This window comes from Neophocaena asiaeorientalis, unplaced genomic scaffold (assembly GCF_003031525.2).
Source record: "Neophocaena asiaeorientalis asiaeorientalis breed wild unplaced genomic scaffold, Neophocaena_asiaeorientalis_V1.1 scaffold151, whole genome shotgun sequence".
NCBI lineage: Eukaryota > Metazoa > Chordata > Mammalia > Artiodactyla > Phocoenidae > Neophocaena > Neophocaena asiaeorientalis.
The window spans coordinates 3,913,659-3,936,290 of NW_020175490.1; the positions used below are offsets into that span (position 1 = coordinate 3,913,659).

General features: G+C 34.4%; 1 protein-coding gene across 1 annotated transcript in view; it reads left to right on the forward strand.

Annotated features, from left to right (window-relative positions):
* Nucleotides 1-22,632, forward strand: part of CWF19L2 (CWF19 like cell cycle control factor 2) — a 205,303-nt gene that overhangs the window by 153,601 nt on the left and 29,070 nt on the right. The window contains exons 13-14 of the mRNA XM_024768921.1: nucleotides 5,578-5,790; nucleotides 18,843-18,959. Of these exons, the coding sequence (XP_024624689.1) occupies nucleotides 5,578-5,790; nucleotides 18,843-18,959 (330 nt within the window). The remainder of the gene's footprint in view (nucleotides 1-5,577; nucleotides 5,791-18,842; nucleotides 18,960-22,632) is intronic.

Sequence of the window (22,632 nt, forward strand, 5' to 3'; positions counted from 1 at the left end):
GTATCTTCATGAATATGTGTAACTATCACTACAGTCAATTTTACAACATTTTTATCACCTCAAGAATAAACCCTGTAACCTTTAGCTGTCACCCCCTAACCCTCTTAGTCCTCCTCCATCTCCAGCCTTAAGCAGCCTTGAGTTTGTTTTCTGTCTGTATAGATTTTGCTGATCTGGACATTTCATGTATATGATAGTGATTTTTTGTGACTGACTTCTTTCACTTAGCATGTTTTCAGAGTGTTGTAGGGGGTATCAGTACTTCATTTGTTTTTTATAGCCAAATATACTCACTCTGTTGTACATATTTTATGTTTTGTTGATCTGTTCATCAATTGATGGGCATTTAGATTGTGTACAAGTTTTGACTTTTATGAATAATGCTGCTGTAAAGATTCATATACAAGTTTTTGTTAGGCATATGTTTTCATTTCTCCTGGGTATATACCTGGAAATGGAATTGTTAGGTCATATGGTAGCCCATATGTTTAATTATTTAATTATTAATCTATATTGAATTGTTTGAGGAACTACCAGACTGTTTTCCAAAGCAGCACCATGACTTTGCACTCCCACCAGCGGTGTTTGAGGGTATCAATTTCTCCATATCCTTGACAACACTTGTTATTATCTGACTATTTGATTCTAGTGAGCATGAAGTCATAACTTCATTGTAATTTTCATTTACATTTCCCTGTATTTATTGGCCATTTGTATATCTTCCTTGGAGGAATGTCTGTTTAGATCCTTTGCCCATTTTAAAATCAGGTTGCTTGTTTTTTGTTGTTGTTGAATTGTAGGAGTTCTTTATGTATTCTGGTTGTAAGTCCCTTATCAAATAAGTGATTTACAAATATTTTCTCCCATTCTGTGGGCTGCCTTATCACTCTGTTGAGAGTGTCCTTTGATGCACAAAAGTTTTAAGTTTGATGAAATCCAACTTACCTATTTTTTCTTTATTACTTGTGCTTTTGTTGTCATAGCCAAGCAATCATTGCCAAATTCAATGTCATGAAGCTTTTCCCCTATGATTTCTTCTAAGAGTTTTAAAGTTTTAGCTTTTAAGTTAGGTCTGTGATGCATTTTGAGTTAATTTTTTTATATGGTGTGAGGTGAGGGTCCAACTTCATCTTTTTTTGCATGTGAATATCCAGTTTTCCCAACACCGTTTGTTTAAAAGACTGTCATTTCCCTATTCAGTGGTCTTGGCACCCTTACTGAAAATCATTTGACCATATATGAGTTTATTTCTGGGATCTCCATTCTATTCCATTGGTCTATATATCTTTCTTTATGCCAGTACCACATTATTTTGATTATTGTAGCTTTGTAGTACGTTTTAAAATCAGGACGTGTGAGACCTCCAACTTTGTTCTTTTTAAAGATTGTTTATTTGTAGTCCCTTGAGATTCCATATGAATTTTAAGATAGATTTTTCTATTTCTGCAAAAAACATCATTGAGATTTTGATAGATGTTGAATGCATTGTAGATCACTTTGGGTAGTATTGACATCTACTCCCCTTTCTTTTATCTTATTCATTTTAATGTTATAACTATTTTATCACATTTTCTTATTTATTTAGAAAAGAGATTCTCAAAGTTCTAAAATTTATGATATACTATCTTGATCTTGTACCATCTCATCAGTTTTCTTTAGGACTCTATCTAAATGAAAAAGAGGCATATTTTCATGCCCCTCTTGTTTTCTTCACCTCCTTTCCTCCAGCAAATATTTTCACTTTTCCCCTTCTTGGTCTTATATTCTCCACTATCTCTGTTCATTAAAAATTTTTGGTTGGGGGTAAGGTCATAGATGTGTACATGACTGATAAAGGTAAAAACATTTTGTGTCAAACCCCAAAGAGAAGATAATGGGAAAATGCAAATAATTAGAGGATGTAGGAGGAGGGAATTATTGTTCTGGGATAGATGAGTATCATATTTCAGTTGTGTTGAAGAATCATTCAGACTTAATTTGGAAGACTGTCCCCTATTTAAGTCAAAAACTATGAATAGATCAGAGAAGTTCAGCAGCATTCATGGAACATAGATTTAAAAAATAGAAATACTGTCTTCTGTTTTCAACTGATTTTATTTGAATTGAATATATTCCCTGACAAGTTATGAACTGATTTTTAATAACAATATTTTTAACAATATATCATATGAAAGTAAAGTTACATGTAGAAGTACATATTCTGCTCACTAATGTATTTTAGAAAAGATAAATACCCATCAGATATCTGTATTCTCTTTTAATATGTACCTTAACTTGATTGGGTATGTTTATTCTGGATGAAATTTAAGGTTTCTTCTAATTCTTTATTCTGCTTCATAGACTATATTCACAGTATTCCCTTTCTATGTTTTAAAGATGGGTTTCTTAAGTGAGAGAGGCTCACTATATGCCGGGCACTCTCAGTTTTACAATCGAACTTGATTCCTGGCTCTGTCTCTTAATAATTATGTGATTTTGATTAAGTTATTTAGTCTCTCTTAGCCTCAGTTTTTTAATATCAAGTGAGAATGACAATTCCTATGTTGTAGAGGTATTTGGCTGAGAGGATACTTAAAGTTTCTATTAATATCTAGCATATAGTTAGTCACTATTTTCATGAAAATTTTAGTGACCAGTTTGGACATTTTTCAAAATTTGATATATTATGGTTGAGATAAAGGTCTGAAGTTAAAATAATAATTTGTAAGTCAGGAGACTACATATAAATAGACAAACCTGAGGAATAGAGAGATAATCAAGGATTAATAAAGAGAAAAGGTAGAAGATAAAAATTAATTCCTGAAGCTAATTGTGCTCTGAGAAATACCTTACTGATAATAATCTTTTTACCTGATTCTATCAATAATGACATTTTAGAAATTTTCTTCTGTTTACATTTAGTTTTACTTCTCTTCTTTTTCTAGTTTTTTAAGTTGGAAGATGACATCATTGATTTAAGGCCTCTCTTGTTTTCTAATATAAGTGGTTAGTTCTGTAATTGTCCTTCTAGGTACTGCATTCACAATACACCACAAATTCTCACATGTCCTGTTTTTGTTTTATTATAGTTCAAAAAACTTTCTAATTTTATTTTTTTGATGATCCGTGGGTTATTTGGAAGTACACTATTTAATTTTCGCATACTTGACTATTTTCCATATATCTTTCTGTTGGGATTTCTAGTCTAATTCCATTGTTTTCAGTGCACATACTCTATGTTACTTGAATCCTTTTAAATTTATTGAGAGTTTGTTTTAAGTCTGAGAATGCCGTCTGTCTTGGTAAATGTTCTCTGTGCACTTGAGAAGAATGTTTATTCTGCTGATACAATTTCTGTTGGATACAATTTCTGTCAGTGTTGGTTACGTCAGATTGGTTGATAGTTTGTTCAAGTCTTCTATTGCCTATTGATTTTCTATTTGTTTTATCAATTGTAGAGAGAGTGGCATTTGAATTTCTGACTACAGTTATGGGTTTGTCTATTTCTCCTACAGTTCTGTCAAGTTTTTGCTTCATATATTTTGAAACTATTATTAGGTGCATAAACTTTAGGATTGTTTTGTCCTCCTGATGCTGTAAGTCTTTTATTATTATGAAATGATCTTCTTTATCCTTCGTAATATTCTTTGCTTTGAAATCTACTTTCTCTGACAGGAGTACAGGCACTCTGGCTTTCTTCATATCTATTTTAAGTATCTGGTAAGATCAAAACAGTCATTTTCTTTTTGGTATTTAGTAGACTAAGTAGAACTTAGTCTAATGGAAGAAAAACATAAGTTAATGAGCTGTTTTGATACAGTGTGGTCCTCATGAAACTGATGTGAGTATAGTACTGAAGGAGCTTGGATGATCTAGAAAAGTTCTTTCATGCAGGTGACAACTAAATCTAAACCTCAGATTAAAAAATGAGTAGGGGTAGGAATGGCAAAATTGAGGGCAGAACTACTCAGAGAGCAATATGTGCAAAGCCTGAAGGTATCAGTACTTTTGGGGACTAAAGTAGGGTGGCAAAGTGTAGAGTTTGAGTAGGGATGTGATCACATGTGACCGAGGTGACTCACATTTATGAGTTCTTATTGTGTGCCAGGCATGTGTTGTAAGGATGAAGAAAGATAACCCTATTAGATGGGTAATATTGTTATAGCCATTGTAAAATGAGGAAATAAAACATAGAGAGAACGCAGAGAGATTAAGTAACTGCCCAAGATTATACAGACAGGAGATAGAATTTTACCATGGTCATTCTGACTATAGAGCCCAAGCTCTTAACCATTTTACCGTTCTGTGTCTATGACTTAGTAGGCCAAACAACAGTTTGAACTTGATCCTGTTCACAATGTAGAGCTCTTTGAGGACTTTAAGTAGGGACATAAATAAAATAAGTAAATAAAATTTTTGTTTTAAAAACATCACCCTGGCTACAGTTTATGTTGGGGGAGGTATAGAGAAGGTGCCTTGAGATACAGTTGAAAAATGTTTTATGTTCTATGTGGAGTGGATGCTAATTTTTTTTTTTTTCATAGATGAGGTTCTGGGATTTATTCTTTAATAAAAATAAACTTTTAATTCCTAATTTAAATAAATTAGGAGTTTGGGTTTAACAGATACACACTACTATATACAAAACAGACAAACAAGGACCTACTGATAAGCACAGGGAACTACACTCAGCATCCTGCAATAACCTATAATGGAAAAGAATCTGAAAACACACACACACACACACACACACACATATACATACACATACATATACATATTTATTTACACATATATATAACTGAATCACCCTGCTGCACACCCAAAACCAACACAACATTGCAAACCAACCACACCTCAATAAGATAAATAAATAAATAAACTTTTAACAGAAGTTTTTAGCATTATCACAACACCATTATCACACACACACAAATTAACAGTATTTCTTGATACTGTCAGTGGCTGTTAGCCAAAGACAACCAGGGGCACACAGAGTTAAACAAGTTGGGTTTATTACTTATTGCAGCAAGGCAGAATGCACACCATGTTGAATTGCTCAGTATTTCAGTAAAAGGGTGTTAGAAAAGACTTATTAAAGAATTTGGTTTTGTACACATGAAACTTATATAGTTTTTTAAATCATTGTTACCTCAATAAAAACAAATGAAAAAGAAAATTATTTTTAAAAGAGAAAGGGGAACATGGCTCTCAATGCTCTCAATATACATATTAGCAAATTGGCTTGTAAGTTTAATAGAGTGTATGCTAATTTTAAAGTGAAGGTTGTTCTTAACCTCTCTGTCGTTCAAGTTCCTCATCTATTAAATAGAAATGATAATGGTTCCCTCATCATAGGAGTATAAAACAATCAAATTGCATAGAACTGCACATAGTAAATACTCAGTAAACTTTAGCTATGATGATGATAATAACTTGATCCTTGCAGGTCAAGCTTAAATTTTAATCATGTTTTCTTTTTTCTTTTAATGTAAGAGTTTTATCACAGGACTTACAGATATGACTTCAGTATGCCACAATACAATAAACTGAATTAACTACTACCTTCTCCCCACTACTATTATTTTGCTTTTTCAGTGTATGGGAAAAACAGATGGAGACTATTATACTCTGGATGACATGTTTGTCTCCAGAGCAGCTGAGAGAGAATGTTTTGGTGAAGAGGAAGAGAATCAGAGGAAAAAAGCTATTGCTGAGCACCGGAGACTTGCTGCACTAATGGAAAACTGTCTGTACTGTTTTGACAGCTCTCAATTTCCCAAGCACCTTATTGTTGCAATAGGTGTTAAGGTAAGAAATATAACGTTTATTGCCCTAAGGAAACGATTCAGTGGTATATGTAAATTTGCCTATTTCTTCATAAGATTCTAAGAAATCTGTCTTGTCTCATTCTGTTTCAAATATTTTCTTTTCTAAGTTCCCATGATTCTCAGAATCTTTTTAGAGCGAGTATAAATATCTAAATGATATGAAGCTCCCATTTTGTGTAATTCTTCTCTGTAGAGAGGCAGCATTGAGTAGTACTCAGGCCCTAGACTTTGGAACCAGACCACCTGGATTCAAATTCTTGCTCTGCCATTTACCATCTATGTGATCTTATTTTCATGATTGGCACTTGATTCTCAGTATTAAAATCACTTCAGAGCTACTTAGTCTAACTTTTGCTTCTTCCTTTACTTTCTCATAGAACCTTTTTGTATCTTTATAGAATATCTCATAATTTGAAGAAGTTTATTGTACAGTTGTTGCTTGGTATCCACGGGAGATTGGTTCCAGCAGTCTCTCTATACCAAAATCCACAGATGCTCAAGTCCCATAGTCACCCATCTATCTGCAATTCCACATCTGTGGATTCAGCCAACCCTGGATCATATAGTACCACAGTATTTATTGAAAAAGGTCCATGTGGAATTGGACCCACGCAGTTCAAACCCATGTTGTTCAAGGGTCAACTGTAGTTTGTTTTACTTGTTGAGTGTCTCCCCCAGTAGTCTGTAAGTGCTCTGACAGCATAGATAACTTTCACTCATTATTGTATACCACACATGTATCCCATTATATACCAAGCATGTATGTTTATAGTCACTTCTTTCGATAAATGTTAATACTCACTTATTTAATAGTCACTAATAATAGTCACTTATTTCAGTATTTGGCAGTTTAATTCTTTTTTTAACATCTTTATTGGAGTATAATTGCTTTACAGTGGTGTTTTAGCTTCTGCTTTATAACAAAGTGAATCAGTTATACATATACATATGTTCCCATATCTCTCCCCTTTTGCGTCTCCCTCCCTCCCACCCTCCCTATCCCACCCCTCTAGGTGGTCAAAAACCACCTAGCTGATCTCCCTGTGCTATGCGGCTGCTTCCCACTAGCTATCTATTTTACATTTGGTAGTGTATATATGTCAATGCCACTCTCTCACTTTGTCACAGTTTACCCGTCCCCCTCCAACTATCCTCAACTCCATGCTCTAGTAGGTCTGTGTCTTTATTCCTGCCTTACCCTTAGGTTCTTCATGACCTTTTTTTTTTCTCTTAGATTCCACATATATGTGTTAGCATACAGTTTTTGTTTTTCTCTTTCTGACTTACTTCACTCTGTATGACAGACTCTAGGTCCATCCCCCTCACTACAAATAACTCAATTTTGTTTCTTTTTATGGCTGAGTAATATTCCATTGTATACATGTGCCACATCTTCTTTCCCATTCATCTGTTGATGGACACTTAGGTTGCTTCCATGTCCTGGCTATGGTAAATAGAGCTGCAATGAACATTTTGGTACATGACTCTTTTTGAATTATGGTTTTCTCAGGGCATATGCCCAGTAGTGGGATTGCTGGGTCGTATGGTAGTTCTATTTGTAGTTTTTAAGGAATTATTTTTTAAGGAATTATAAAGCAATTATACTGTTCTCCATAGTGGCTGTCTCAATTTATATTCCCACCAGCAGTGCAAGAGTGTTCCCTTTTCTTCACACCCTCTCCAGCATTTATTGTTTCTAAATTTTTTGATGATGGCCATTCTGACCAGTGTGAGATGATATCTCACTGTAGTTTTGATTTGCATTTCTCTAATTATTAATGATGTTGAGCATTCTTCCATGTGTTTGTTGTCAATCTGTATATCTTCTTTGGAGAAATGTCTATTTAGGTCTTCTGCCCATTTTTGGATTGGGTTGTTTGTTTTTTTGTTATTGAGCTGCATGAGCTGCTTGTAAATTTTGGAGATTAATCCTTTGTCAGTTGCTTCATTTGCAAATATTTTCTCCCATTCTGAGGGTTGTCTTTTGGTCTTGTTTATGGTTTCCTTTGCTGTGCAAAAGCTTTGAAGTTTCATTAGGTCCCATTTGTTTATTTTTGTTTTTATTTCCATTTCTCTAGGAGGTGGGTCAGAAAGGATCTTGCTGTGATTTATGTCATAGAGTGTTCTGCCTATGTTTTCCTCTAAGAGTTTGATAGTTTCTGGCCTTACATTTAGGTCTTTAATCCATTTTGAGCTTATTTTTGTGTATGGTGTTAGGGAGTGATCTAATCTCATACTTTTACATGTACCTGTCCAGTTTTCCCAGCACCATTTATTGAAGAGGCTGTCCTTTCTCCACTGTACATTCCTGCCTCCTTTATCAAAGATAAGGTGTCCATATGTGCGTGGGTTTATCTCTGGGCTTTCTATCCTGTTCCATTGATCTATCTTTCTGTTTTTGTGCCAGTACCATACTGTATTGATTACTGTAGCTTTGTAGTATAGTCTGAAGTCAGGGAGCCTGATTCCTCCAGCTCCATTTTTCATTCTCAAGATTGCTTTGGCTATTCGGGGTCTTTTGTGTTTCCATACAAATTGTGCCACTCTTATTCAACATAGTTTTGGAAGTTCTAGCCACAGCAATCAGAGAAGAAAAAGAAATAAAAGGAATCCAAATCAGAAAAGAAGTAAAGCTGTCACTGTTTACAGATGACATGATACTCTACATAGAGAATCCTAAAGATGCTACCAGAAAACTCCTAGAGCTAACCAATGTATTTAGTAAAGTAGCAGGATACAAAATTTATGCACAGAAATCCCTTGCATTCCTATACACTAATGATGAAAAATCTGAAATTGAAATCAAGAAAACACTCCCATTTACCATTGCAACAAAAAGAATAAAATATCTAGGAATAAACCTACCTAAGGAGACAAAAGACCTGTATGCAGAAAATTATAAGACACTGATGAAAGAAATTAAAGATGATACAAATACATGGAGAGATATACCATGTTCTTGGATGGGAAGAGTCAACATTGTGAAAATGACTCTACTACCCAAAGCAATCTACAGTTTCAGTGCAATCCCTAATTCTTATATTAAGTAAATAATTATTGTGTACCTGATGTATGTCAGAACCTCAGTAGTCACTGGGGAAAAGTAGAAAATCAGATGTACTTGTGGAGCTTGTATTCTAGTGAAATAGAGCAGAGAATAAAAAATGTAATGATTGCCCTGATTTAAAAGAAAGTGTTGTTATGAAGCAGATATAGAAAGCAAATGTGATAAAATAATGGGAGAGTATTTTTTGAGAAGGTGGTGTAGAAGGCTTCTCTGAGGAGGTATTTTAGTAAAGGTATGAAAGATGAGAAGAAGCAAGCAACATGAAGATATGAATGAATAATGTTTCAGAAAGATATCAGTGAGTGAAAAGCCTTGAGGAGGAAGTACGGCAGGCATTTATGGGACAGAAAAAGGATCAGTGTAGCTGGAATGGAGTGAGTGAGAAAAAGTGGTAGGAGAGGAAGTTCAATTAATGCTAGTTTCAAGGACTAATAGTTTGGGGAGTATACATATACATATTAATTAATTTGTTTGTTGTATATACATACTTACACACACACACAAGCACCTGTGTAGCCAAAGAACTGGCATTGACTTTTCCATTCCAATTCTAGACTTTAATATCTTTAGGTCATTAAGACAGTCAGTTTATCTGTTTGGATTTTGGTTTCTTTATTTCCTTACCCTTCCATTTCTTTTTCTTTCTTTTCCTCTAGACTTTATCAAAAAGTAAAAGTAAAAAATTCCATTCAGAATTTAATCAATCAAAAACCCCACCTTAATCACTTACTTGTATTACTTTTTCTATGTTCTTTTCTAGATTGTTACATAAACATTCACATTTTCATAATTATGACATTATATATAAATATTTCATTCCCCTTTCATCTAGTCCCTACCTTTAAAAAATGTATGAATAAATTAAACATAAAGTAACGCAAAGTTTTCAGTAATTCTTTACAAGAAGTTTGGGTTTTTTTCAATGACTTCATTTTCTCTATTGCACTGAAGACAGGCCAGGTCCAGGGGAGGCCCAGAGGTGTGAAGTGTACAAACCTTTTTTTAGCCTCCTGCTTTATAGTCGGTGTCCCAAAGTAGGCATTTCTCAATTAACTAGTGAAGGAAACTGTTGGCCAGTAAAGAGACATTTTCTATTTCTTCAACTCATACATTATTTCATACATTTCTTTTCCTATTCTTCTCAGTTTTCCTCTTCTGCTGTGAGGTAATCCACATTTTTCCAATTAGAGATTTGTAAAGGTATTAAATCTTCTTTTGCCTTTAACTTACTGAGCATTGGCTGATGTTTCTTCCCTCTCAGACTAGTCGTTTCATTCTGATTTCATTTTAATACCATTTGAATCTCTTTTCTTGGTCTATGCTTTATTATGCTATCTTAGCTTTAATATCTGCTATCTAGCTTCATCCTTTCATCCGTGAATATTTTAATATAGAAATGTTTGAAATATTGGTTCGAAGGAATTTCATCTATTTGCTATATATAATATCTGACTGCTTATCCCATCTATTGTAGCTAATAGGTTATTTTATTAATCTGAATAAACAGTAAGAAATTATTCCTTTTAGTTGTTACCTCAGTTAATTATATATGAGTTTCTAAAGAATTACTTTGCATTAGGTAGTAATAATTAACAGTATTCTAAAGCAGTTCAGCAATTCTCACTCAGCTTGAATTTCTAATACTTAAAGTTAATGTCATAAATCCAAATGTATTTATGAAGCTATGTGAGTACTCATTAGAGTCAGACAGTTATGTAAGTTTCTGATCATAAATTGTCCCTGCCTTCTCCCTCTTTTTTAAAAATAAAAGTTATCTCTCCCCTTCTTGTCTTAACACTATCCTTTACTTAAAAGAAAAAAAAAAAGTACTTTGATTTTTAGAGCAGTTTTAGATTTACAGAAAAATTGTAAGGCAGTATAGAGTTCCATATACCCTGTGCCCAGTTTCATCTATTATTTCCATCTTAACATTAGTATAGTAAAATTGTTACATCTAATGAATCAGTACTGTTTTTTGTTTGTTTTACTTAATATAGTTGATATACAATATTATGTTAATTTCAGGTGTACTACGTAATGATTTGACATTTGCATACATTATGAAATGATCACCATGAAAAGTCTAGTAACCATCAGTCCCCATACAAAGTTATTACAATATTACTGATCATATTCCTTATGCTGTATATTACACCCCCATGACTTACTTATTTTGTAACTGGAGTTTTAATACTTTTTCATCCCCTTCACCTATTTCACACCTCCATCCCCAAACACTTCCCTCTGCCAGCCACCCATTTGTTCTCTGTATCTATGAGTCTGTTTTTGTTTCATTATGTTTGTTTATTTGTTTTGTTTTTCTGATTTCACGCATATGTGAGATGATATGGTATTTATCTTTCTCTGTCTAACTTATTTCACTTAGCATTTCAATCTGTAGCATTGCAAATGCCAAGATTTCATTTTCATTATGGCTGAGTTATACTTCACTGTATATATGGTACATATATATATACACACACACACACACACGTATATATACACACACAGATATATACCATATCTCCTTTATCCATTTGTCTATTGAAGAACACTTAGGTTTCTTCTGTATCTTGGCTATTGTAAGTAATGCTGCAATGAACGTTGATATGCATATATCTTTTTGAATTAGCGTTCTGTTTTTTTTAGGTAAATACTCAGAAGTGAAATTGCTGGATCATATGGCAGTTTTATTTTTAATTTTTTGAGGAAGCTCCACACTGTGTTCCATAGTGCCTGCACCAATTTATATTCCCACCAACAGTGTAGCAGGGTCACCTCTTGTCCACATCCTCACCAACACTTGCTATTTGTTTTTTTGATGATAGCCATTCTGCCAGGTATGAGGTGGCATCTCATTGTGGTTTTGATTTGCACATCCCTCATTGTTAGTGATATTGAGCATCTTTTCATGTGTCTGTTGGCCATCTGTATATCTTCTTTGGAAAAATTTCTGTTCGGTCCTCTGCCCATTTTTTAATCGGTTGTTTTTTTGGTCTTGAGTTATATGACTTCTTTTGTATATTTTGGATATTAACCCCTTATCTATCATTTGCAAGTATTTTCTCCGATTCAGTAGGCTGCCTTTTCATTTTGTTGATGATTTCTTTCACTATGTAAAAGCTTTTTAGTTCGACGTAATCCCATTTATTTATTTTTGCTTCTGTTTCCCTTACTCGAGGAGACATATGCAAAAAAATGTTGCTAAGATCAATTTCAAAGAGTATACTACCTATAGTTTTCTCTAGAAGTTTTCTGGTTTCAGGTCTTACATTTAAATCTTTAATCCATTTTGAATTTTTTTAATATGGTGTGAGAAAGTAGTCTAGATTGATTCTTTTGCGTGTACCTATCCAGTTTTCCCAACACCATTTATTGAAGAGGCTATCTTTTCCCTTTTGTATATTCTTGCTTCTTTTGTTGTAGATTAATTGAACATGTAAGCATGGGTTTATTTCTGGGCTCTCTATTCTGTTTCATTGATCTATGTGTCTGTTTTTAATGCCAGTACCATTCTGTTTTGATTACTATAGCTTTGTAGTATAATTTGAAATCAGGAAGTGTGATACCTCCAACTTTGTTCATCTTTCTCAAGATTGTTTTGGCTGTTCAGGGTCTTTTGTATTTTTATACAAATTTTAGAATTATTTGTTCTAGTTCTGTGAAATATGCCAATGGTATTTTGATAGGGATTACATTGAATCTCCAGGTTGCCTTGGGTAGTATGGTCATTTTAAACGCTATTACTTCTTCCAGTCTATGAACACAGAATTTCTTTCCATTTATTTTTGTCATCTTCATTTTCTTTCATCGATATCTTATACTTTTCAGAGTACAACTTGTTTACCTTCTTGGTAAGATTTATTTGTAGGTATTTTGTTCTTTTTGATGCAACTGTAAATGAGACTGTTTTCTTAATTTTTTCTTTCTGATTGTTTGTTATTAGTGTATAAAAATGCCACAGACTTCTGTGTATTAATTTTGTATCCTGCAACTTTTCTGAATTCACTTATTAGTTCTAATAGTATTTTTGGTAGCATCTTGAGGACTTTCTATATATAGTATCATGTCATCTGCAGTGAGTTTTACTTCTTCCTTTCCAGTTTAGATTCCTTTTATTTCTTTTACTTGTCTGATTGCTGTGGCTAAATACAAGTGGCAAGAGTTGGCTTCCTTTTCTTTTTCTTTCATTTATTTGTTATTTTTTAATTGAAATATAGTTGATTTACAATATTATGTTAGTTCCAGGTTTATAACATAGTGATTCAGTATTTATATAGATTATACTCCATTTAAAGTTATTACAAAATAATAGCTATATGTCCCTGTGCTGTACAGTACAGCCTTGTTGCTTATTTATTTTATACATAGAAGTTTGTATCTCTTAAATCCCTGTCCTTATTTTCCCCTCCCCCACCCCTCTCTCCACTGGTAACCACTAGCTTGTTCTCTGTATTTGTTTTATTTTATTCATTTGCTTATTTTATTTTTTTTTGATTCCACATATAAGTGATAACATACAGTGTTTGTATTTCTTTGTCTGACTTATTTCACTAAGCATTATACCTCTTAGATCCATCCACATTGTTACAATTGGCAGAATTCATTCTTTTACTATGGCTGAGTAATATTCCATTGTGTGTGTGTGTGTGTGTGTGTGTGTGTGTGTGTGTGTGTGTGTATTACATCTTCTTTATCTATTCATCTGTTGATGGACACTTAGGTTGCTTCCATATCATGGCTATTGTAAATAATACTGCTGTGAACATTGGGGTGATGTGTCTTTTCAATTATTGTTTTCATTTTCTTCAGATGTATACCTGGGAGGGGAACTGCTGGATCGTATGATAGTTCTATATTTAGTTTTTTGCAGAACCTCCATACTGTCTTCTGTAGTGACTTCCAATTTACATTCCCAACAACAGTGTACAGGGTTTCCTTTTCTCCACATCCTTGTCAACATTTGTTATTTATAGACTTTTTGATGATAGCCATTCTCACAGATGTGAGGTAATATCTTTGGCTTTGATTTGCATTTCTCTGATGGTTAGAAATGTTGAGCAACTTTTCATGTGCCTATTAGCCATCTGTATATCTTCCTTGGAAAAATATCTATTCTAGTTTCTGCCCATTTTTCAATTGGGTTATTTGGTTTTTTGATATTGAATTTTATGAGCTGTTTATATATTTTGGATGTTAACCCCTTATTGGTCATATGATTTGCAAATATTTTCTCCCATTCAGTAGGTTGTCTTTTCATTTTGTGGATGGTGTCTTTTGCTGTGCAAAAGCTTTTAAGTTTAATTAGGTCCCATTTGTTTATTTTTTATTTTGTTTCTTTTGCCTTAGGAGACTGATGTGAAAACATAACACCATGATTTTTGTCACAGAGTGTTCTGCCTATAGTGTTCTTCTAGGAGTTTTACGAGTTAATTTTTGCATATGGTATGAGAAACTGTTCTAATTTTATTCTTTTACATGTAGCTGGTCAGTTTTCCCAGCACCCCTTATTGAGGAGACTGTCTTTTCCTTTGTATATTCTTGCCTCCTTTGCCATAGATTAATTGACCATAGGTTCATGAGTTTATTCCTGGGCTTTCTGTTCTACTTAATTGATCTCTGTGTCTGTTTTTGTGCCAGTACCATACTGTTGTGATTTTACTGTAGCTTTGTAGTATCAGCTGAACTCAGGGAGTGTGATACCTGCAGTTTGTTCTTTTTTTCTTAAGATTGCTTTAGCTATTCAGGGTCTTTTATTCTGTGAAAAATATCATGGTTATTTTAATATGGGTTGTATTAAACTTGTAGATTGCTTTGAGTAATATGGACATTTTAACCGTGTTATTTCTTCCAATCCATGAATACAGGATATCTCTCCATTTCTTTGTATCGTCAGTTCCCTTCATTAGTGTCTTATAGTTTTCAGAGTATAGGTCTTTCACATGATTAGTTAAGTTTATTTCTAGGTGTTTTCTTCTTTTTGATGCAATTTTATATGGGATTTGATTTCTTGCCTTTTCTGATAATTTACTATTAATGTATAGAAAAACAATAGATTTCTGTATATTAATCTTTTATCCTGCAACTTTACTGAATTCATTTATTTGTTATAGTAGTTTTTTGTAGCATCTTTAGGATTTGATATGTATAGTATCATGTCATCTGCAAACAGTGACAGTTTTACTTCTTTTTAATTTGCAGTCTTTTTTTGTCTTTTTCTTCTCTGCTGTCGCTAAACACAGATGGTGAGAGTGGGCATCCTTTTTATTCCTGATCTTAGAGGAAATGCTTTCAACTTTTCACTGTTGAGTATAATGTTGGCTGTGAGTTTTTCATGTATGGCTGTATTATATTGGTGTATGTTCTCTGTATACCTACTTTGTTGAGTTTTTGTTATAAATGGGTCTTGAATTTTGTCTAAAGCTTTTTCTGCATTTATGGAGATGATCATATGATTTATACTCTTCAGTTTTTTTATGTGGTGTATCGTGTTGCATCAAATACAATTTTTTGTTTCCTCACTTTCAGTGTGTATGTCTTTAGATCTGAAGTGAATCTCTTGGAAGCAGCATATGTATCATTCTTGTTTTTTTTACCAAATTAGCTGCTCTGTGTCTTTGTTGCTATTTTGTTAATTGTATTCCTGTTGTTTTTATAGCTCTTCTTCATTCCTTTCTTCTCCTTTTGCTCTCTTTCCTTGTGATTTGATGACTGTCTTTAGGGTTACATTTGGATTTCTTTTTCTTTTTTGTGTATCTATTACTGGTTTTTGATTTTTTTAGTTACCATGATGTTCATATGTAGCAACATACATATTTGCATATATATATATATATAATCTTTATTTTAAATTAATGATCTGTTAAGTTTATACTCATTCTAACCACACTACATTTTACTGCCCTCCCCCCAACATTTAATGTTTTTGTTGTCATATTTTACATCTTTCTGTTTTGTGTATCCCGTAACTACTTATTGCAGGTATGGATAATTTTTTTACTTTTATCTCTTAACCTTCCTATTAGCTTTGTAAGTGGTTGATCTACTACCTTTAATGTATGTTTGCCTTTCCCAGTGAGACTTTTCTTTCCATAATTTTCTTACTTCTAGTTATGGCCTTTTCTTTTCTCCTTAGAGAAGTCTTTTTATCATTTCTTGTAAAGCCAGTTTAGTGCTGAACTCTTCCAGCTTTTGCTTATCTTTAAAATGCTTTAACTCTCCTTCAGACCTGAATGATGACATCGCCAAGTAGAGTATTGTTGGTTGTAGGTTTTTCTTTTCATCACTTTAAAGATATCATGCCATTCCCTTCTGGCCTGCAATTTCTGCTGAAAAGTCAGCTGATAGCCTATGGGAGTTACCTTATATGTAACTAGTTGCTTTTCTCTTGCTGCTCTTAAGATTCTCTCTTTGTCTTTAATTTTTGCAATTTTAATTATAATGTGTCATGGTGTAGACACATTGGGTTCATCTTGTTTGGAAGTCTCCATAGCTTCCTATACCTATATCTGTTTCCTTCTTAAGGTTAGGGAAATTTTCAGCCATAATTTCATTGAATACATTTTCTACCCCTTTTTCTTTCTCTTCTCCTTCTGGGACCCCTATAATGTGAATATTAGTATGCTTGATGTTGTCTCAGAGGTCTTTCTCAATCTGCCCTCATTTTTAAAACCCTTTTTTTTGTTATTGTTCAGCTTGAGTGATTTCCACTACTCTGTCTTCCAGATCTTCCAGATCTCTGATCAATTCCTCTGTATCAGTTCCTCTGAATCAATCTACTGTTGATTTGTTCTAGTATATATTTTTCTTTTAGTTCTTGTATTCTTTAGTTCTCTTTGGTTCTTCTTTGTATTTTCTAACCCTTTTCTGAAATTGTCAATGTGTTCATTCCTTTTTCTCCCAAGTTCAGTTAACATATTTATGATCATTATCTTGAATTCTTTATTGGGTCAATTGCTTATCTTTGTTTAGTTGCTTTTCTTTTTTTTCCCTGAGGTTATGTCTTGTTCCTTCACTTGGAACATTTCCTTCATCTCCTCATTTTACCCAATTCTGTGTTTTCTCACTCAGTGTTAAGTATGTCAGTTACTTCTCCCCATCTTCAGAAGTAGCCTTATATAAGAGACATCCTTTGGGGCCTGGCAGCATGCACCCCTTTGGTCACCAGAGCCCTATTCCTAGGGGTGCCCCCTATATGGGCTGCATGTACCCTTCTGTTGCAGTAGGGTCAACTTCCATTGGGGAGCTGGTATGTGGGGCTGAACCCCAGCTTAGTTGGCTGTGGTGCCTCTTGGCACAACTTGCAGGCCTGCTGGAGTGCAGGGTAGGCTTTTCTCGTGGTTGTCTGTTTCAACCTATGGGATGTGGGGCTGCTGCCATCTGCTGGTCGGTGGGGTAGGCTTCTCAAGTGGTTCATTGCATGCCTAGCAGGGCTCAGGGCTGATGCCAGCTTGCTGGAGGACGGGCCTGGTCCTTGGCACTAATATGCTAGAGGGAGGATTCTGAAATGGTGCTTGCCAGTGCTGGTGTTATTGAGGTAGAATGAGCTGCCAAAAATGGCTGCTGCCAGCTTTTCTGTCCCCAGGGGGAGTCCCAGTTGCTTCCTGCCTGTCTCAGAGGCTCTCCAAGAGCAGCAAGTGGGTCTGAAACAGGCTCCTTTCAAACTACTGCCTCTGTGCTAGGACTCAGAGCATGTGAGATTTTGCAGACAACCTTTAAGAATGGAGTCCCTATTTCCTATTGCCCTTGGGATCTCTCCCATATGCAAACCTTGCAGGCCTTCAAAGCCAGACATTCTGGGAGCTCATCTTCATGGTGCAGGTCCCCTGCCTGGGAGCCCAGTGTGGGGTTCACACTCCTTGCTTCTTGTGGAGGACCTCTATAATTGTAATATTCCTCTGGTTTGTGGGTTGCTGACCTGGGGGTGTAGGTCCTGACTAAAGTGCATCTCCAGCGCTGTTGCCTGTCTCATTGTGGTTCCTTCTTTATGTCTTTAGTTGTGGAGTATCTTTTCTGCTGGTCTTCAGGTTGTTCTTACAGATAGTTGCTCTGTAATTAGTTGTAATTTTGTTGTGCCTGTGGGAGGAGGTGAGCTCAGGGTCTTCCTAGTCCAACGTCTTGGCCACCTCTTCAGTGCTTATTCCTGATATTGTTTTTAATTGTGAATATTTTTGGGATTTAACTGTAAATTTAAGTAGATAGCCATATCCACACACACTCCTAGTTTCTCCTCTTACAGTGAAGTTTTTAAAATTTGCATAATTTTGTAAAGCAATTAATAAATAAATTTATTAATTCATTAATTCTCTTAAAATTTTTCTAGCTAAAACCTAGCAAAAAATTATAGAAAATAGGATCAAGCCTCTCGAAGAATATTTATGGTTCTTATAAACACCTTTTCCTCTCTACGTATATACTAATTGACCTTTTTTGTTTTTAGACAGTTTGTGTAAAATGAAAAAATAGTACCAGCTTGTAGGTAATACATGTATGTAAATAAATAGAACTTAACCAGTGCTGTAAAACCATACAGAGGTTATTTCTCTTTTCCCAGCCAATGAGGGAAGGAAGACCTGATTAATAGGCATCAGTTTTACTTTCGTATCATTACCAGGTCATGTATTTCTTTTATTCTTGCAAAATTTGTGCTGTTTCAAGGGCTTTGAAGGCATATAGCTTTCTCAGGTGAAGGATAAAGTGTCATTCATTCTACCCTTTGGTAAGCTTAATATTTGAGGTATAGCAGTCAAAATTGAGACTTATGTAATAAGTTTCTGGTTATTGAAAGATATCTTCATGGATTTTAAATTTTTAAATAGTGAATGTCTTTAAAATATTAAACTATAATATATTACTTATGAGCAGGTTTATTTTATTAACTGTTAGCCATGTTAACCTATGAGGGGCTCATCTTTCAGAACTGAGAATAGCAATAACATTTCACCTTTGCATCTTTTTTCCCATAGGTTTATTTATGTTTACCCAACTTACGATCTCTTACTGAAGGGCACTGCTTGATAGTCCCTTTGCAGCACTATAGAGCAGCTACCTTATTGGATGAAGACATCTGGGAGGAAATTCAGGTCAGCATGATAATGCTCACGATCATTGTAATGATCAAGAGCAGTTTTTACACACTATTGTGATAAATTCTAACAAGTTTTATGCCTTCATTCAATGATTTCACTTTCTGAATTTAAACAAGTATACATTTCCATAGTTGTGTATAACTGTGGGTCATGATGTTTTCACCACTCACTACCTTTTTACTTTATTGAAAGCTTTAAATAAAAATTTTTATTGAGGTATAATTGTCATATAATATATTAGTTCCAGGTATACAACTGAAAGCTTTTGTCTACTAAATAAACTATGATCAAGTTAATAATTATTTTTACTTTAAAAGAAATCAATGTAAGATTTCTAATATTTGCTTTCGTGGAACATGAAATAATCATTCTTACCACAGTAAGCTAATAAATTACAGCCAAAGGAAAGATGTTTTCAGATAATAAAAAATAATTTTTGGAACTTAGTGGTTTACATTTAGCAATTGTCATATTTTCCTATAATGGCATTGACCTTTTCTGCTGCTATGTTTTGTCGTGATTTTGTTACCAGCTTTAATTTCCATACTTTTCCCTTATAGCCTTTTGGATTCAGGGATTGTGTGTGTGTGTGTGTGTGTGTGTGTGTGAATGAATGTCTGTGTCTGTGTCTGATTCTTCAAGAAATTGAAAGGCACAACATGGGTGAAATTGCTGCTGAATTGCAAGACCTTATAATGACCAAAATAGAGAGAGAGAGAGAGAAAGGGAGGGAGGGAGGGAGGGAGGGAGGAAGGGAGGAAGGAAGGGAGAAAAAGAGAGAGAGAGAGAGAGAGAAGGAAGGAAGGAAGGGAGGCAGGTCCTGTTTTTCTGATGACTGACAAGTGAATAGGGTGAATAGGGGTTATAGGAACCCCTAGTTAGAAAACACGAAAATTTTAAGACTTCTAAAGAGACTAATACTAGTCTTTGTATCATGCTGATAAAGATACCAAGAGAGGAGACATTTTGACTGTATTTCATGAAATTCCGTCTTTTAACTCCCTGAAATCTTTTAGTTTATGCTGTGAAAGTTAAAGGGCAGACTGTTTTAATGCATCTATGGCCCAGCAAGGGTAAATGTGTGGATAAGTGTATTTGATGTGAAAAAAATTTTTCTTTTTCTAATAGTGGATTCCAGTGCAGTAAATAATTTAAAGTGGAAAGTGTGGCAGATTTGGTTTTGAGAATTATTTGGGGACTTTTCTGGAATGCTTTCTAAAAATGTATACATGCAAAACTGATTTAACTTAGAGCAAAAATAAAGTGCCAAAAAGATTTTAAGTTATACAGGAATCTAGTATGTATGTTATATGTTTTTGTAAGAAATTAAGTTACTTGGGCTTCCCTGGTGGCGCAATGGTTGGGAGTCCGCATGCCGATGTGGGGGCGCGGGTTCGTGCCCCGGTCCGGGAGGATACCACGTGCCGTGCGGCGGCTGGGCCCTTGAGCCATGGCCGCTGGGCCTGCGCGTCTGGAGCCTGTGCTCCGCGGCGGGAGAGGCCACGGCAGTGAGAGGCCCGCGTACCGCCAAAAAAAAAAAAGAAGAAATTAAGTTACTTGATGAAAAACACCGAGTTGGATAAAGAAGAAATTTATTCAGTTCAATAGATACTGAGTGCATGAGTGTATGATAATGCAGGTGTTATGAGAAATGCAGAGATAAAATCACTCATTAATTCTGCCCAAAGGTGTGGTATATACTAGTATAGGTTACATTATGGTTTAGCAGATTTTGTAAGCCAGATGCATTATAGAAAATTGAGTGAGGGAGGAAAAGCCAAAATGTTTTATGTAAATAATGGCATTATAGCTCTCTTTTGTGATAGAAAGAAGTTGTTAGAAGGTGTAAATTACTCTATGATAGTGAATGAAGAAAATATCTGAATTCTAGCTTATTTAAAGAAATGTACTTTTTTTTATTTTTGTTTTTACTTTCAAATATGTACAAAAACTCAAATTAATTATGCCCTGGTTAATACCCTTATGGTCATTCACCTCTTTTAGAGAATATATGTTTAAAATGACTTGACTTAGCAAAAAATTATGTTTGCAAATTCAGGGACCACTTCCTTCAAGTAATTTTTATCACCATGCTCTAGTAACATTTAAATTTAATTTTAGACCTTGTATTTAGTAGAATATACAAAGATATTCAGCAGAGCATGTGGGAATAATCACAGATTTCTAATGATAATATCTAAATTTTTAGTTTTACTAAATATATAGTGAAATTTGTTCCCCTTTAAGTTTATTCTTATCAGTTTGACAAATGAACTTGAACATACGTTATAGTCAGATACTGTAAGTCCATTTTTTAAATATCTCAAATTAGCGGTATGGTGGTGGGGTCGTTGATGCTTATCTACAGTGGGCTTCAGTGTGGGGCCATTTCAGTGGAAAACTTGCAGTGTTAGTACCATTGGGTCTTTTTCTTGGGGCTAGTCAGACTCTCCAGAAAACACTCTTTCAGTCTCTTGCCTAGAGCATCTATGTCTGCTTTCCAGTGTTCTGGGAGCTGAGTTGGGAAAGAACACTGGTGTGGCAGAATGTCAAACATTTAAGAACACTAAGTAACATTTTTTATGATGCCCCTGTTTTCAGACTGTATACTCTCAACTGTGTCTGGTTTTCCTAGCCCAGCAACTTTGTTGTTTGCCTTCTCCAGAAGTTTATCCTATAGTGTTCTGCTGGTGTGGAGGAGGGGATCTGGTGTGTTAGTTATTTTTTTTCAAAAGACTTTCATCTGTGCCATCTGTTTTTCATTACAACTTCACCTCTAATTCCATAATTCCTTGGTGCTGCCAATTCCTGAGCCTTTTGAGGATTCTGCAGTGTAGCATGGGTTTCTTCTTTACCATCCCTGCTAAACTGCCTCCTCCTATATCACTCAACTGTGAACCAGCTTTCTAGTGTTTAAGTCAGATAATATGGGGTGATCTGATTTTTAGCATATTTTCTTTGTTCTAATAGCTTTATGCTGTTTTGAAAATTATCTTAATGTCGTTTTTGAGGGGTCACTTCATGAAGGTTGTAGAATCAAATGTGTATGTTCTGTACTATCGCATAACATTTATCTTTGGATAATCTTTAGACATGTTCTGTTTAGAAAATTTGAATAAATTATAGTATTAATATTATATCATCAGCCCTAAATAGCTTTGGTATCTTTAATGAAAATACTTTAATATTTATTTTAAATTCCTTTACGTGTGTTTATCTGAGTTTTTTGTAATGTGGTTTGTAATGTGTAAGAATCGTAACACTCTAGTATAGATTACTTAAATATATTGTAAGGAATATAAGTCCAGATGTGTTAACTAAATGAGGAATTGCAATTAGGTGAGTAATCATAGTTTAGAAACGTGGAAAATAGTGATTACCTGAAGGATGAAGTGTTTTCTACTAGTAATACAGGAATTTTATTTTGCCCCTGTAACATGAGATCTCTACATCTCTGTGAAGCATAAAATAGTTTTGGTATCTTATGATAATGAACTAAAACACTTTCTTCATTGTTTAGTTTTCATATAAATTTTAAAGAACGCATATTATTTAACTATGTATAGTGTATTTGTTGTATTGAACTTGGGGAAATCCTGCTTTAATGGAGTTGATAACCTCAAATTATACCATTAAACTCATATTTTTAAATTAAAGTATTTTATAT